This window comes from Erinaceus europaeus, chromosome 2 (assembly GCF_950295315.1).
Source record: "Erinaceus europaeus chromosome 2, mEriEur2.1, whole genome shotgun sequence".
Lineage (NCBI taxonomy): Eukaryota > Metazoa > Chordata > Mammalia > Eulipotyphla > Erinaceidae > Erinaceus > Erinaceus europaeus.
In genome coordinates, this window is record NC_080163.1 from 3,806,472 (window position 1) to 3,823,212 (window position 16,741).

General features: G+C 48.0%; 1 protein-coding gene across 3 annotated transcripts in view; it reads right to left on the bottom strand.

Moving 5' to 3' along the window:
* LOC103125223 (orphan sodium- and chloride-dependent neurotransmitter transporter NTT5) overlaps window positions 1-16,487 on the bottom strand; it is a 35,782-nt gene extending 19,295 nt beyond the window's left edge. For all 3 annotated transcript variants that reach the window (XR_009545255.1, XM_060174301.1, XM_060174310.1), the window contains exons 1-8: window positions 16,396-16,487; window positions 13,481-13,537; window positions 4,412-5,180; window positions 3,912-4,069; window positions 3,692-3,818; window positions 3,303-3,478; window positions 2,123-2,233; window positions 1,734-1,975 (exon numbers count right to left, since the gene is read on the bottom strand). Coding sequence is in view for 2 of the 3 variants with exons in the window: in XM_060174301.1 (XP_060030284.1) it covers window positions 1,734-1,975; window positions 2,123-2,233; window positions 3,303-3,478; window positions 3,692-3,818; window positions 3,912-4,069; window positions 4,412-5,180; window positions 13,481-13,510 (1,613 nt within the window). In the remaining variant the exon portion in view is untranslated. The remainder of the gene's footprint in view (window positions 1-1,733; window positions 1,976-2,122; window positions 2,234-3,302; window positions 3,479-3,691; window positions 3,819-3,911; window positions 4,070-4,411; window positions 5,181-13,480; window positions 13,538-16,395) is intronic.
* Window positions 16,488-16,741: the final 254 nt, after the last annotated feature.

Consider the following 16,741-nt stretch of genomic DNA (forward strand, 5'->3'; position numbering starts at 1 on the left):
AGCAATATTTAGACACTTTTCCCATATTTGGGAGCTACTCTCTTCACTGATCCAGCTTTCTGGCCCTTTTCCCAGCCATGACATCACCCCCCACCCCAGACAATAACTTGAGTCCACCTGCATATCAGATGTCAGGCTCAGGCAAAAATTAATAAAGCCATGGGCCCTTTGCAATATACCTAACATAGACCTACTAGCTATTTCCGAAACGGAGACCCCAAATCTTCATCTGCAATATCCCAGCCTTCAGGTTCATGGTTAGTCAACAATTTGTTTGACTTTGTATGTTAACTCTCTTTTCAGCCACCAGGTTCCAGATGCTACCATGATGCCAATCGGACTTCCCTGGATAAACGACCCCACCAACGTGTCCTGGAGCCCCACTTCCCCAGAACCCCACCCCACTAGGGAAAGAGAGAAATATACTGGGAGTATGGATCGACCTGTCAATGCCCATGTTCAGTGGGGAAGCAGTTACAGAAGCCAGACCTTCCACCTTCTGCACCCCACAATGACCTTGGGTCCATACTCCCAGAGGGATAAAGAATAGGAAAGCTGTCAGGGGAGGGGGTGGGATACGGAGTTCTGGTGGTGGGACTTGGACACCTCTTATCCTATGGTCTTCTCAGTGTTTCTATTTTATAAATAAAAATTTAAATAAAAAAAAAAACAGACATCAGTCATCAGTCTGGCACATGTGCTACTGGGGACTGAACTCCAGGCCTCATGCTTGAGAGTCCAAAGCTTTATCCACTGTGCCACCTTTGGGACCACTCAATGTGGATCTTTGTGCCTTTTTTTTTCTTCTTCTTCTTCTTCTTTTAACCAGAGCCCTACTCATCTCTGGCTTATAGTAGTTGGAGGGACTGAACATGAATCCTTGGAGCCTCAAACATGAAACTGCTCCGCAGGGCCACTACACCACATCCCTGGGACACAGCGGCGGCCTTTTGTGTAAGGTGTTGAAGGCTAGGGTCTCGGGAATTGTAGTTCCCTAATATTGGGACCTTCAACTAAAAGATGGGGGTGGGGAAGCAGCATCATAGTTCTGCAAACAGATCCTCATGTTTGACGCTCCAAGATCTCAGGTTCAATTCCTCCTAACTACCGTAAACCTCTGGTTAAAAGAAAAATTAAAAAAGGAGTGGTCTGGGAGATTGGGCAGTAGCACAGCGTTAAGTGCAGGTGACGCAAAGCACAAGGACCAGTGGAAGGATCCCAGTTCGAGCCCCCAGCTCCCCACCTGCAGGGGAGTCGCTTCACAAGCGTTGAAGCAGGTCTGCAGGTGTCTGTCTTTCTCTCCCCCTCTCTGTCTTCCCCTCCTCTCTCCATTTCTCTCTGTCCTATCCAATAACAATATCAATATAACTACAACAATAAAACAACAAGGTCAACAAAAGGAAAGAGAGAAAGGAAAGAGAGGAAGGAAGGAAGGAAGGAAGGAAGGAAGGAAGGAAGGAAGGAAGGAGGGAAAAGGAAGGGGCAGACAGTGGTGCACCTGACGGAACACACATGCTACAATCCGTAAGGACCCATGGCCAAGCCCCCAGTCCCCACCTCAAGGGGGGAAGTTTCACAAGTGGTGAAATAGTGCTGCAGGGGTCTCTTTCTCCCTCTCCGTCTCCCACCCTCTTCCTTCTGGATTTCTGTCACTATTCAATAACTAAATGCTTAAATAATAATAATAGTAACAAAAGCCGGCACTTCCAAACAAACAAAGGGCCGGGTCTCACTTCTCATGGCAGCGGTGTATGATGACCGTGGCCCAGAAGCCCAGGGTCCCGAGGATGAACACTGTGGAGAGTATCGTGGTGGTCAGGCTGATCATGACCACGATGAGCGCGTCGCTGAAACTGTTAGTGTAGGGCTTCGCGTGGGAGGAGATGGAGACGGCGGAGCCAAAGCCCAGGCTCAGCGTGAACAAGACTTGCTTCCCCGCATGGTACCACACGTTGATGTTGTAGATGGCCGAGATCTACGGGGAGGAGGGGCGTATGAGAGGTGTCGAGGAAGGGGACCTTAACAGAAACAAGAAGAAGGCACAGAGATGAAGACAGTGGGGGGAAGGACGCCCTGAAGAGAGCAGAGGTGCTCTTCAAGACTGAGAGACTTCAAGACTTACGTTGGCGTCTAACAGAAACTGACGCACGATCACCCCTTCTTTCAGCAGTATGCTCCAAGTGCAGAAGCTGATGAGGATGAGGCAGGGTAGGAGGATGAAGGCGTACATCACCTGGCGCAACAGAGAGACACAGCGGTGGCCACACAGCCAGCAGGGGCCAGTCGACAGGGATCAAAAGGTCTGACCAAAATGAGGACGGGTTAGAAGAGAGCTTTCAGGGAGTCGGGCTGTAGTGCAGCATTAACCGGTTAAGCGCATGTGGCGCGAAGTGCAAGGACCGGCCTAAGGATCCTGGTTTGAGCCCCCGGCTCCCCACCTGCAGGGGAGTCACTTCACAGGCGGTGCAGCAGGTCTGCAGGTGTCTGTCTGTCTCTCCCCCTCTCTGTCTTCCCCTCCTCTCTCCATTTCTCTCTGTCCTATCAACAATGACAACATCAACAACAATAATAACTACTACAACATTAAAAAACAACAAGGGCAACAAAAGGGAAAGTAAAAAGAAAAGAAAAGGAAAGAAAAGAGCTTTCAGGAAGCCAGGTGGTGACACACCTGGTTAAGTGCATATATTGCCATGTGTTCAAGGCCCAGGTTCAAACCCCTGGTCCCCACCTGCAAGGCGGATGCTTCGTGAATGGTGAAGCAGGACTGCAGGTGTCTCTGTCTCTCCTTCTCTATCTCCCCCTCTCAATTTCTCTCTATTTATCAAATACAAGGAGGGGGGACGGCGCTTGGGGGGGGTGCATCAGATTAAGCACTCATAGCACTAAGCACAAGGATCCATAATACACCCCGGGTTCAAGCCCCTGCTCCCTACATGCAGCAGAACGCTTCACGAGTAGTCAAGCAGGTCTGCAGGTCTCTCTCTCTCTCTCTCTCTCTCTCCCTCTCTCCCTCCCTATCTCCTCTTCCCCTCTCAGTATCTCTTTGTCAAATAAAATAGGAAAAAAAGAAAAGACAAGGAATGGCCACCAGGAGCCATGTATTCATGGTGCCAGCACAGAGCCCCAGCGTTAGCCCTGGTGGCAACAGGCAAGAAGAGGAGGAGAGGGGGGGAGAGCTTTCGGTGAAGGGTCAGGGGCCGATGAGAGTGCAAGTCCCGGGAGAAATCGCCGGCGAGTCCCAACGTGGGTGAGCACCTAAGTGTCAGAGGCTGTGCGGGCGTCCGCTCGAAGGGGCTCACCTTGCCGGTGTACTTGACGCCGCTGATTACGCAGATGCACAAGAAGCTGGAGGTGGCGAACAGGGGCAGGATGAGGCTGAGTGCTGGGGGCCCGTCGTCCTCGATTCTGTCTGAGGCCTTCAGCGTCACGCGGTACCAGTAGAACGTGGAGGGTGTCGTGTGCACACACTCAGGGTCTGGAGGGACCTGGCTTTGGACACCTCTGCCAGGCGGGGCGACCTCTCCTTTTCCTCTCCAGTCCTCTGTCACCCTCTCCTCTTTCCTCCTACCCCTCCACTTCTCTCTCTCTTTTGCTCCGAGCTTCCTCTTGTGTACCCTGCTCCCTTGTCTTCCAGACTCCCTCCCTCCTGCCTCTTCACTCCCTCCTTCTCCCCTCACGCCCTCCTCACCGAAGTCACTGGAGTTCTTCAGCAAGGGGCATTTCTCCCATGGGACCGGGTGCTGGAAGGACTGGACCAGGTAGGCGAGGACCCAGCTGTTGGTCACGTTCAAGTACAAGCTGGTGATGAAGCAAACCTGGGACGGGGAGCAAGGCCAGGAGGCGAGGGTGGGACCTGACAGGCCAGGCCGTGTGTGTGGGGAGAAGGTGGGTGGCCCGGGACTCCTCACCATGATGCAAGAGTAGCCCAGACCGCCGATCCAGGGGCTCATCTCCCTCCACGTGGCGATGCCGCCGTGCTTGGCCTTCTGACCCACTGACATCTCCAGGAAGAGGAGAGGAAGTCCAACCAGGAACATCAAGAAAACGTAGATGATGAGGAAAATGCCTGTGCGGGGCGTTCGGGGAAGAGCGTTCTGGGAGCCACCCGGCCCTTCTCAAGGCGCCCAGAGAAACCACCGCCCACTGCTACCCCCTTGGGGGTCAGAGCATCGGGGTCCACCCGTTTCTACACCTGTCCTGGTCCCAAACGTCTCATCCCTGGTGCCTCACTCCTGGCTGACCCAGCTACATGCCCTCCCATACCCCGTACCCACACAACCCTGCGCCGGGCTTCTGGCCCTGCTGTGCTCAGGCCCAGACGCCCTGCACCTGGCTCCAGCCCCTCGCATCCCAGAGGCCTTAGTGTGTGAAGTGTGGAGAACCCCTGACGCCCAGGGCCCAGACTCACAGCTCCCGTTGTTGATCCACAGGGAGGAGAAGCGGAAGAAGTTAATAGGCCTCAGCGTGTTTCCCAGCTGGATCAGGATGTATTCAAACTTGTTGGACCACAGCGGACGCTCGAAGGCCTTTGTCTTCTTGACCTTCGGGATGGCCCCAAAGGACCGTTTATTTTTTATGACTGGGGCAAGTGGCAGGTCCACTGTGGAACTCTGCCTGGGTTGGCTGATCTTTCTCTGGGCCACCCAGGCATAAGCCTCCCAAGCTTCAGCCTTAGCAATCCGGTCCTTCAGAAGCTGGGTATCGGAAACCCAGGGTGGCAGAGACAAGGGTTCCCACGTGTGGCTTCTCGCAAGAGAATCTAAGAGTTCTGTATCGGTAGATGGGGACATGCCCAGGGCTTCCCAGACTTGGCTTCTTGGAAAAGAATCAGAGAGTCCTGTGTCAGAAGAGGAGGATTCGACCAGTGGTTCTAAATTTTGGTTTCTTGAAATATAATCAGAGAGATTTGTGTTGGAAGACAGGGATTTATCCAACGCTTCCCAAATCTGGCTTTTTGGAAAAGAGTCAGAGAGTTCTGTGTCAGTAGATGGGGACTTGGCCAGTGGTTCCTGACTCTGGCTTCTTGGAGAAACAGAGAATCCTGTGGCAGCAGCCGGCAGGCTGGCTAGTGACGGGCTTGAAGATTCCGTCTTCTTTTCCAGCTGACTTTCGGAAGCTGCTTCAGCTTTACGAAGGTCGGGCTCATCTTCCTGCAGGGAACTGAAGGACGCCAAAAGCTATTGGTGTTAGAGTCAGGTGTGGGGAGCGGGGCAGTGTCGGCGGTTGAGCACACACAGTTCAGTGCACAGGCCTCCACCTGCAGGGGGGAGGCTTCACAATTGGGAAGCAGGGCTGCGGGTGCCTCTCATTCCCGCTCCCTCTGTCTCCCCTTTGCCTCCTCAATTTCTATCTGTCCTATCAAATAAATAAATATTAGAGTTAGGGAGTGACAGGGTTTCAAAATAACCTTTGACGGTTCCTTAAAGCAAACCTGTTGATTTTGTCCCTACCACCAGCGTCCAAGCATGTAAGCATGTCCTCCCTCCCTCCCTCTCCACCTCATAACTAAGGTTTTTTTTTATATTGATTTATTTCCTTTTGTTGCCCTTGTTTTTTATTATTATTATTATTGTAGCTATTCTTGTTGTCGTTGCTGGATAGGACAGAGAGAAATGGAGAGAGGAGGGGAAGACAGAGAGAGAGAGGGGGAGAGAAAGACAGACACCTGCAGACCTGCTTCACCGCCTGTGAAGCGACTCCCCTGCAGGTGGGGAGCCGGGGGCTCGAACCGGGATCCTTACGCCGGTCCCTGCGCATTGTGCCACGTGCGCTTAACCCACTGCGCCACCGCCCGACCCCCAAGCACTTTATTTTTTAAAGCACGATTCTGTGCAGTCTGGGGAGACAGCAGAGTGGTTATGCAAATAACTTCCATACCTAAGAGTCTGAGGACTCAGTTTCTATCCCCATAAGCACCACCATAAGCCAAAGCTGAGCAGCGCTCTGGTGGGGGAGACAGCATAATGGTTATGCAAAATGACGTTCATGCCTGAAGCACCAAAGGCCCCAGGTTCCATCCCCGGCACCTCTATAAGCCAAAACAGAGCAGTGTCCTGGTCTCTCTCTCATTAAAAAAAAAAAAAATTAATAAAAATGGTTTGGGGCCAGGTAGTGGCGCACGTGGTTGAGCACACACATTGCAGTGCACAAGGACCGGGTGTAATCCTCCCATTAATCTGACCTGCAGGGGAAGAAGCTTTGCGAGGGATGCAGGTGTCTGTCTCTCTTTCACTCTCTCTTCCTCTTTCCTCTCGATTTCTGTCTGTCTCTATTCTTAAAGGAATAAAGATAATTAAAAAAAAAAAAAGGAATAGTCATGGCATACTTTCCTGTGTTTTCTATGCAAAAAATGAGTCACAACTTTTCCAACAACCCAATTAATAATATATATATATATGTTTTTTTTTTTTTTTGCCTCCAGGATTACTGCTGGGGCTCGGTGCCTGCACTATGAATCCACTGCTCCTGGAGGCCATTTTTTCCCCTTTTCTTGCCCTTGTTGTTTAATTGTTGTCGTAGTTATTCTTATTGTTGTTACTGCTGTCATTGTTGTTGGATAGACAGAGAGAAATGGAGAGAGGAGGGGAAGACAGAGAGGGGGAGAGAAAGACAGACACCTGCAGACCTGCTTCACCGCCTGTGAAGTGACTCCCCTGCAGGTGGGGAGCCGGGGGCTCGAACCGGGATCCTTCTGCCAGTTCTTGCGCTTCACACCATGGGCACTTAACCAATAAAATATCTTTTAAAAGTTTAAAAAATTTAAAAAAAAAAGAATTTGGGGCCAGGTGGTGGCGCACCTGGTTGAGCGCACATGTTACAATGCACAAGGACCCAGGTTCGAGTCCCCGCTCCCCTTCCCTCTCAACTTCTGGCTGTCTCTATAAATAAATATAATAAAAATATTTCTTAAAAAAAGAAAAGAATCATCATTTTTTCCGGAGGCGGAGCTACGAGCAGCAGATCGCTTTCTCTCCTCTCCTCTCCTCTCCCGGATCAACTAGGAATACCAAAGGAGACCACCCAGACCGAAACAAGACAGGACTAGAATGACCACAGAAACCCAGTAAATCACCCGTGAGTACAAACACACGTGGCTGGTGACAGAGAGGAGAGAGGGGCCTAAGGAGAGATTAAGTGGCTGCTAACAGTTCAGCAGTTTATCAGTGGAGACACCACCTCGAGTCTGCTCCAACAAGGGGACAGCTGAAGGGAGGAGAGGACTCCCCAGAGACTCACCAAATACAACTCTGAGTCTCCATTGCTACTTCCCTCAGAATCTGGAGCAGCAACAGGGAGGGACACCAGGGGACAGAGATCTAACCGGGAAACTCAGGAGAAGACCTATACCTTGGTGGCATAGTTGAGGGGCTGTGAAAGTCTCTTTGCATACCCACTGGATTATCTCTGCCACACCCTGCTTTATCTCTTGGTCAGGAGTCAGTGATTAAGCTAAGAAGCCTATTGATAGTTTAAAAGCCCTCAGGCTCCCATAGCCCACAGGGGAAAAAAAAAAGGCTTTTACACCACTGAACTCCAACTCAGGGATTGAAAAAACTGTTAACTTATTTAAAATGGTTAAAACAACAAGAAAAAATATTGGAGACTCGAACCAGGAGAAGAGTCCAGCTAAAAGTCCTCCAGAGGGTGAAGCACAAAACGAGTTCAACATCCAAACATTAGCTAAGGAAATAATAACAGGAGTGAGTAAAGAATTTGAAAAAATTGTAATCAGAAATGCAGGAACAACAAATGAGAATATGGAAGAAAATTCTAATTATCTCATGGTTATTAGAGAGCTGAAAGCTGAAATCGCTAAGCTAAGAAGGCAACTAGCTGAACAAGCTAAAACAGTATCAGAGCAGGGCAACAAAATAGATGAACTCCAGAAAGCAGTAGAGGGCAGAGAGAATAGAATCAATGAGGCTGAAAACAGAATTAGCAAGATTGAGGACGAATTAGAGACAACTAAAAAAGAAGTAAGAGATCTCAAAAAGAGATTAAGAGATGCTGAAAACAACAACAGAGTCCTATGGCATGACTTCAGAAGAAACAATATACGCATTATTGGCTTACCAGAGGAAGAAAGAGAAGGGGAGGAAGAAAGCGTTCTCCAGGCCATAATAGCTGAAAATTTCTCTAGTCTAGACAACACCAAAGACATAAAGATTCAAGAAGCCCAGAGGGTCCCAAACAGAATTAACCCAGACCTAAAGACACCAAGACATGTCATACTTAGATTGGAAAGGAATAAGGATAAAGAAAGGATCCTCAAGGCTGCAAGAGAAAAACAAAGAGTCACCTACAAAGGAAAACCCATAAGATTAGCAGCAGACTTCTCCATACAAACACTACAGGCCAGAAGAGAATGGCAAGATATCTATCGAGTGCTCAATGAGAAAGGCTTTCAGCCAAGAATACTATATCCTGCTAGACTGTCATTCAGACTAGATGGAAGCATCAAAACCTTCTCAGACAAGCAACAGTTGAAGCAAGCAACCATCACCAAACCTGCCCTGAAAGAAGTTCTGAAAGGTCTCCTATAAACAACCAGACCAACCACAAATAGGACATATATCAAAACACTCTAGAACTCTACAAGAATGGCGTTAAAATATCTTCAATCTTTTATATCAATAAATGTCAATGGCCTGAATTCATCTATTAAAAGACACAGAGTAGGAAGATGGATCAGAAAACACAACCCAACAATATGTTGTCTACAGGAAACTCACCTAACACAACAAGACAAACACAGATTAAAGTGAAAGGATGGAAAACTATCATTCAAGCCAATGGCCCACAAAAAAGGGCAGGAACAGCTATTCTCATATCTGACATGATAGACTTTAAAATAGATAAGATTAAAAAAGATAGGAATGGACACTACTTAATGCTCAGAGGATCAGTCAATCAAGAGGACTTAACAATTATTAACATCTATGCACCCAATGAGAAGCCATCTAAATACATCAAACTTCTACTGAAAGAGCTACAGCAATATATTAACAGTAACACAATCATAGTAGGGGACTTCAACACCCCACTATCTCAACTTGACAGATCATCCAGGAAGAAAATCAGTAAAGACATAAGGGAGCTAAATGAAGAGATAGATAAACTAGAACTATTGGACATTTTCAGAGTCATTCATCCCAAGAAACTGGAATACACATTTTACTCAAATCCACATGGATCATTCTCAAGGATAGACCATATGTTAGGCCACAAAGACAGCATCAGCCAATTCAAGAGCATTGAAATCATCCCAAGCATCTTCTCAGACCACAGTGGAATGAAACTAACACTTAACAATCAACAAAAGATTAGTAACAGTGCCAAAATGTGGAAGCTCAACAGTACACTTCTTAACAACTTCTGGGTCAAAGAGGAAATCAAGGAAGAAATCAAAATGTTTCGAGAGTTCAATGAAAATGAAGACACAAGCTATCAAAATATTTGGGACACAGCTAAAGCAGTCCTAAGAGGGAAGTTCATAGCTATACAAGCACACATTAGGAAACAAGAAAAGGCACAAATAAACAGCCTGATTGCACATCTTAAAGACCTAGAAGAAGAACAACAAAGGAATCCTAAAGCAACCAGAAGGACAGAAATTACTAAAGTTAGGGCAGAAATAAATAACATTGAGAATAGGAAAACCATACAAAAGATCAATGAAAGTAAATGTTGGTTCTTCGAAAGAGTAAACAAAATCGACAAACCTTTAGCCAGACTCACAAAACAAAAAAGGGAGAAGACCCAAATAAATCGGATAGTAAATGAAAGAGGAGAAATCACAACAGACACTGCAGAAATTCAACATATCATGCGAGGCTTCTATGAACAACTATATGCCACCAAGCTAGAGAACCTGGAAGAAATGAATGATTTCCTAGATACCTACCATCTTCCAAAACTAAGTAAAGAGGAAGTGGATAACATGAACAGGCCCATCACAGCTAATGAAATTGAAACAGTTATCAAAAATCTTCCCAAAAATAAAAGTCCTGGACCAGATGGTTTCACAAATGAATTCTACAAAACTTTCAAAGAAGAACTAATACCTCTACTTTTAAAAGTCTTCCAGAAGATTGAAGACACTGGAATACTCCCTGCCAGCTTCTATGAAGCCAACATCACCCTGATACCAAAAGCAGACAGGGACACAACCAAAAAAGAAAACTACAGACCAATATCTCTGATGAACATAGATGCAAAAATATTGAACAAAATTCTAGCCAACTGGATACAGCAGTATATCAAAAAAATTGTTCATCATGACCAAGTGGGGTTTATCCCAGGCATGCAAGGTTGGTTTAATATACGTAAATCAATCAATGTGATCCACCACATCAACAAAAGCAAGACCAAAAACCACATGGTCATATCAATAGATGCAGAGAAAGCCTTTGACAAAATACAACATCCCTTTATGATCAAAACACTACAAAAAATAGGAATAGATGGAAAATTCCTGAAGATAGTGGAGTCTATATATAGCAAACCTACAGCCAACATCATACTCAATGGTGAAAAACTGGAAGCATTTCCCCTCACATCAGGTACTAGACAGGGCTGCCCACTATCACCATTACTATTCAACATACTGTTGGAAGTTCTTGCCATAGCAATCAGGCAGGAGCAAGGAATTAAAGGCATACAGATTGGAAGAGAAGAAGTCAAACTCTCCTTATTTGCAGATGACATGATAGTATACATGGAAAAACCTAAAGAATCCAGCAAGAAGCTTTTGGAAATCATCAGGCAATACAGTAAGGTGTCAGGCTATAAAATTAACATTCAAAAGTCAGTGGCATTCCTCTATGCAAACACTAAGTTAGAAGAAATTGAAATCCAGAAATCAGTTCCTTTTTCTATAGCAACAAAAACAATAAAATATCTAGGAATAAACCTAACCAAAGAAGTGAAAGACTTGTATACTGAAAATTATGAGTCACTACTCAAAGAAATTGAAAAAGACACAAAGAAGTGGAAAGATATTCCATGTTCATGGGTTGGAAGAATTACCATCATCAAAATGAATATATTACCCAGAGCCATCTACAAATTTAATGCTATCCCCATCAAGATCCCAAGCACATTTTTTAGGAGAATACAACAAATGCCACAAATGTTTATCTGGAACCAGAAAAGACCTAGAATTGCCAAAACAATCTTGAGAAAAAAGAACAGAACCGGAGGCATCACACTGCCAGATCTCAAACTGTATTATAGGGCCATTGTCATCAAAACTGCTTGGTACTGGAACATGAACAGACACACTGAACAGTGGAATAGAATTGAGAGCCCAGAAATGAGGCCCCACACATATGGACATCTAATCTTTGACAAAGGGGCCCAGACTATTACATGGGGAAAGCAGAGTCTCTTCAACAAATGGTGTTGGAAACAATGGGTTGAAACATGCAGAAGAATGAAACTGAATCACTGTATTTCACCAAATACAAAAGTAAATTCCAAGTGGATCAAGGACTTGAATGTTAGACCAGAAACTATCAGATACTTAGAGGAAAGTATTGGCAGAACTTTTTTCCGCATAAATTTTAAAGACATTTTCAATGAAACGAATCCAATTACAAGGAAGACTAAGGCAAGTATAAACCTATGGGACTACATCAAATTAAAAAGCTTCTTCACAGCAAAAGAAACCACTACCCAAACCAAGAGACCCCTCACAGAATGGGAGAAGATCTTTACATGCCATACATCAGATAAGAGTTTAATAACCAACATATATAAAGAGCTTGCCTGACTCAACAACAAGACAACAAATAACCCCATCCAAAAATGGGGGAAGGACTTGGACAGAATATTCACCACAGAAGAGATCCAAAAGGCCGAGAAACACATGAAAAAATGCTCCAAGTCTCTGATTGTCAGAGAAATGCAAATCAAGACAACAATGAGATATCACTTCACTCCTGTGAGAATGTCATACATCAGAAAAGGTAACAGCAGCAAATGCTGGAGAGGGTGTGGGGTCAAAGGAACCCTCCTGCACTGCTGGTGGGAATGTCAATTGGTCCAACCTCTGTGGAGAACAGTCTGGAGAACTCTCAGAAGGCTAGAAATGGACCTACCCTATGACCCTGCAATTCCTCTCTTGGGGATATATCCTAAGGAACCCAACACACCCATCCAAAAAGATCTGTGTACACATATGTTCTTGGCAGCACAATTTGTAATAGCCAAAACCTGGAAGCAACCCAGGTGTCCAACAACAGATGAGTGGCTGAGCAAGTTGTGGTCTATATACACAATGGAATACTACTCAGCTGTAAAAAATGGTGACTTCACCGTTTTCAGCCGATCTTGGATGGACCTTGAAAAAATCATGTTGAGTGAAATAAGTCAGAAACAGAAGGATGAATATGGGATGATCTCACTCTCAGGCCGAAGTTGAAAAACAAGATCAGAAAAGAAAACACAAGTAGAACCTGAAATGGAATTGGAGTATTACACCCAAGTAAAAGAGTCTGGGGTGGGTGGGTGGGTGGGGAGAATACAGGTCCATGAAAAATGATGAATGAAATAGTGGGGGTTGTATTGTTAAATGGGAATCTGGGGAATGTTAGGCATGTAAAAAAAAAAAAGTAGAAACGCAAAGCAGAAATTGACTGAGTTTGGAGTATGGCACCAAAGTAAGAAAGCAGAAGTACACTAGAGTTTGCAGTGAGTACCTCCCTAATACTTCCTCTCCACTCTTCCAAGCTTTGGGCCCATGATTGCTCAACAATTTGTTTGGCTTCATATGTTAACTCTCTTTTCAGTCACCAGGTTCCAGGTGTCATCAGGATGCCGGCCAGGCTTCCCTGGATTGAAGACCCCACCAATGTGTCCTGGAGCTCAGCTTCCCCAGAGCCCCACCCTACTAGGGAAAGAGAGAGGCAGACTGGGAGTATGGACCGACCAGTCAACACCCATGTTCAGCGGGGAAGCAATTACAGAAGCCAGACCTTCCACCTTCTGCAAAACACAATGACCCTGGGTCCATGCTCCCAGAGGGATAGAGAATGGGAAAGCTACTGGGGAGGGGGTGGGATATGGAGATTGGGCGGTGGGAATTGTGTGGAGTTGTACCCCTCCTACCCTATGGTTTTGTTAATTAATCCTTTCTTAAAAAAAAAATTAAAAATTAAAAAAAAGAAAAGAATCTGTGGAGAGCTCGTCCCCTGAGAGAGTGGTCTTGGTCCACTAGCTCCTGAAGCTCATTCGTGTCTGCTAACACTGAGCCCACCTTGAACCTTGGCGTGACGTCGTCACAGGCTGCAATCGCTCAGAGACTCCCCCTGCCCAGCGCTACAGCCCCTGCCCACCCGCCACTCTCTCCACCCTCCCCGCTCCCATTCCACTCCACAAAGCTGCTCACCTCCTCCGTTCCCATCTCCTGCCCCTCCCTCCGGCCACTGCCTCTCTCTCCTCCGCAGCTTTGTCTGCTCTGCCCACTCTACCTGACACTCTTTGACGTCTGCGCCTCTGTCGACATTTCTACGGCTCCTCACAAAGGTGGGTGCTGGGGGAAAGAAAGCGGGGAGTGTTAAGCAAAAGGAAAGGGCTCTGCGAGGGGCAGTGTTCAGATCCTGGAACATGATGGCGGGGGAGGGCCTAGTGGGGCTCAGAGTGTTGTGTGCAGAACTGAGAAATGTGACACATGGACCAGCTGCTGCCTTTTACTGTCCACTGTGAACCACTAACCTCCCCGATAAAGAGAGAGAGGGAGGAGGCCACAAGGAGAATGTCGAGGAAGGAAGGGTGAGGGAACTGCGTCCTTTCAGACGTGGGGGAGCCGACTGCAGACAGGCCGTGGCGGGCCCGGGGTGTGTCTGGCATTGGGCCTCGGGGGTCCTCAGGTGTGGGTGGACACACTGTCTCCAAAGCATCTCAGAAAAAAAAAAAAAGCAAAACTCACATACAAATCTTTTAATTTACTTCTTTTTTCCTGGCGAGACTTTGCACCCGCATGATTCTACTGATCCTACTGGATCTTCTTTTTCCTGAGAGCACTGCTCAGCTCAGTTTATGATGGTGTGGGGGACTGAGCCTGGGGGTCTTTGCAGCCTCCGGCATGAAAGTCTCTCTGACTAGCCAGTATGTTGTCTACTCCACCTCCCACCCCCCCGGGGGTTACAGCCGGGGCTCAGTGCCTGCACTACAAATCCACCGCTCCTCGTGGCTTTTTTTTTTTTTTTCCCCATTTTATTGGATAAGACAGAGAAATTGAGAGGGGCAGGGATAGAGAGGGAGAGAGAAAGATAGACACTTGCAGACCTGCTTCACCGCTTATAAAGTGTTCCCCTGCAGGTGGGGGGCCGGATCCTTGCACCTGTCCTTGCTATTGGTACTAGATGCACTTAATCCAGTGTGCCGATGGCCGGTCTCTACCACTTTCTTTTTTAATTCTTTCTTTTTATTTTCAGTTAGAGCATCAGGAGAGAACAAGAAGAAGGCAAGAGTGACACTGTGGCCCACCGCTCAAGAAGCCGCCCTTCTGCGTGGTGCTGCCATGTGGTTCCCGGGCGCGAAGGCCTTTGGGCTTGGCAAGCTGCTTACTCTCCTAGAGACGCCGCCTCGCGGTTCTCAGGATAACGGGCATTGCTCTTAGCATTAGTGATTTAATAATGATCGACAAGACTGCAGGACAGGAGGGCTACAATTCCACACTATTCCTACCTCCAGAGTTCCGTATCCCACCCCCTCCATTGGAAGCTTTCCTAGTCTTTAAACCGCTGGAAGCATGGACCCAGGATCCTGTGGGGTGCAGAAGGCGGGAGGTCTGGCTTCTGTAATTGCTTCCCCCACTGCACATGGACGGGCCAATCCACACCCCCAGCCAATAACAGCTATTTTTACAGCTCTCTGCTATTTAATCTGTAGTTGGTATGGTGCCTGAAAAGTGTGTGTTATCTCATGATCAGGAAAGCATGGGTTGATAAGTAAAAAATAAACCACTGGAGACAGACGTCAGCTTGATGGAACTCTCCTGCGAGGAGAGAACTACCCACCTCCACCCCACTCCAGCCACTCTGTCCCACCTAAGAAGAAAGTCGGGGGGGGGGGGGAGCTCCCTGAGAGGTAGTGCAGAGGCTATGCATCAGACTGTCCTGCCAGAGACACCAGAGGCCCCAGGTTCAGTCCTCGATGCTACCATTAACCAAAACTGAACAGTGCTCTGGCATCTCTCCCTCTCCCCTCTCTCTTCCATTAAAATAAAAGAGATAAATCTTTTCTAAAACTCCGAGAACCACATGTGAGTTTCAAGCTCAGAGACACTAAGAGGCCAGGACTTCCTTACTGAGCATGGAAGGCGCCTCCTCCCAGACCCCTCGGTGCTCTGTGAGTACAGAGCGTGCTTACAGCCCTTCCTCTGACACATTTACAACACTAAAACTACCTAGTGGGAGTCGGGCGGGAGCGCAGCGGGTTAAGTGCACATGGTACAAAGCGCAAGGACCTGCGTTAAGGATCCCGGTTCGAGCCCCCGGCTCCCCACCTGCAGGGGAGTCGCTTCACAGGCCGTGAGGCAGGTCTGCAGGTGTCTGTCTTTCTCTCCCCCTCTCTGTCTTCCCCTCCTCTCTCCATTTCTCTCTGTCCTATCCGACAATGACGACAATAACAATAACAATAATAAAACAACAAGGGCAACAAAAGGGAATAGATAAATATTTTAAAAAATATTTTTAATTTATTTTTCTTTTTTGATTGGGAGGTTAGTGGTTTACATTACGATTATTGACACATGGGTACAATTCTTTTTTTTTTTTTTTTTTTGCCTCCAGGGTTATTGCTGGGGCTCAGTGCCTGTACTATGAATCCACTGCTCCTGGAGGCCATTTTTCCCATTTTTTGCCCTTGTTGTGTTTGTTGTAGTTGTTATTGTTGTTATAGCTGTTGTTGGATAGGACAGAGAGAAATGGAGAGAGGAGGGGAAGACAGAGAGGGGGAGAGACAGACAGACACCCGCAGACCTGCTGCACCGCCGGGAAGCGACTCCCCTGCAGGTGGGGAGCCGGGGCTCGAACCGGGATCCTCCCGCCGGTCCCTGCGCCACCGCCCGACTCCTTTCTCCCCTTTTCTTTTTCCCTCCTTTTTCTTTCCTTTTCCACTTTTCTTATTATTTAACTTCTGACTGAGCACTTGCAGGTGTCACCTGAGAGCTGCCCCCCAACGGGCGCGTGCCCCCAAAAGGTGCGAAGGGGGGTCGGCACCGGCTGGGGTCAGGGGTCAGGGGTCAGGGGTGACGCCAGCGTCCAGGTTCCCGGCGGAGGAGGGAGACCCCCGGCCCCCCACCCCCAAGCCTGGCGGGGAGAGGGGCGCCCTTCAGGCACCCTGAATCCGGAGGGGCGCTTCAGGGCTCCCTGGGGCCGCCCTCACCCCGGCTTCCAGGTCCGGGGAGACTTTCCAGGCGGCGAAGAGGCGGGGACCAACCTCCACCGAGACGCGATCCCACACACCGGCCCGCGGGCACCTCCTCTGTGCGCATGCGCGACCGCTTCTCACCCCCCCCCCCCGCTCTCGCGCCTCTAGGCCGCTGTGTCTCTACGCATGCGCGACCGCTTCTCACCCCCCCCCCGCTCTCGCGCCTCTAGGCCGCTGTGTCTCTACGCATGCGCGACCGCTTCTCACCCCCCCCCGCTCTCGCGCCTCTAGGCCGCTGTGTCTCTACGCATGCGCGACCGCTTCTCATCCCCACCACGCGAAACTTTAGTCTCTCGGCCTC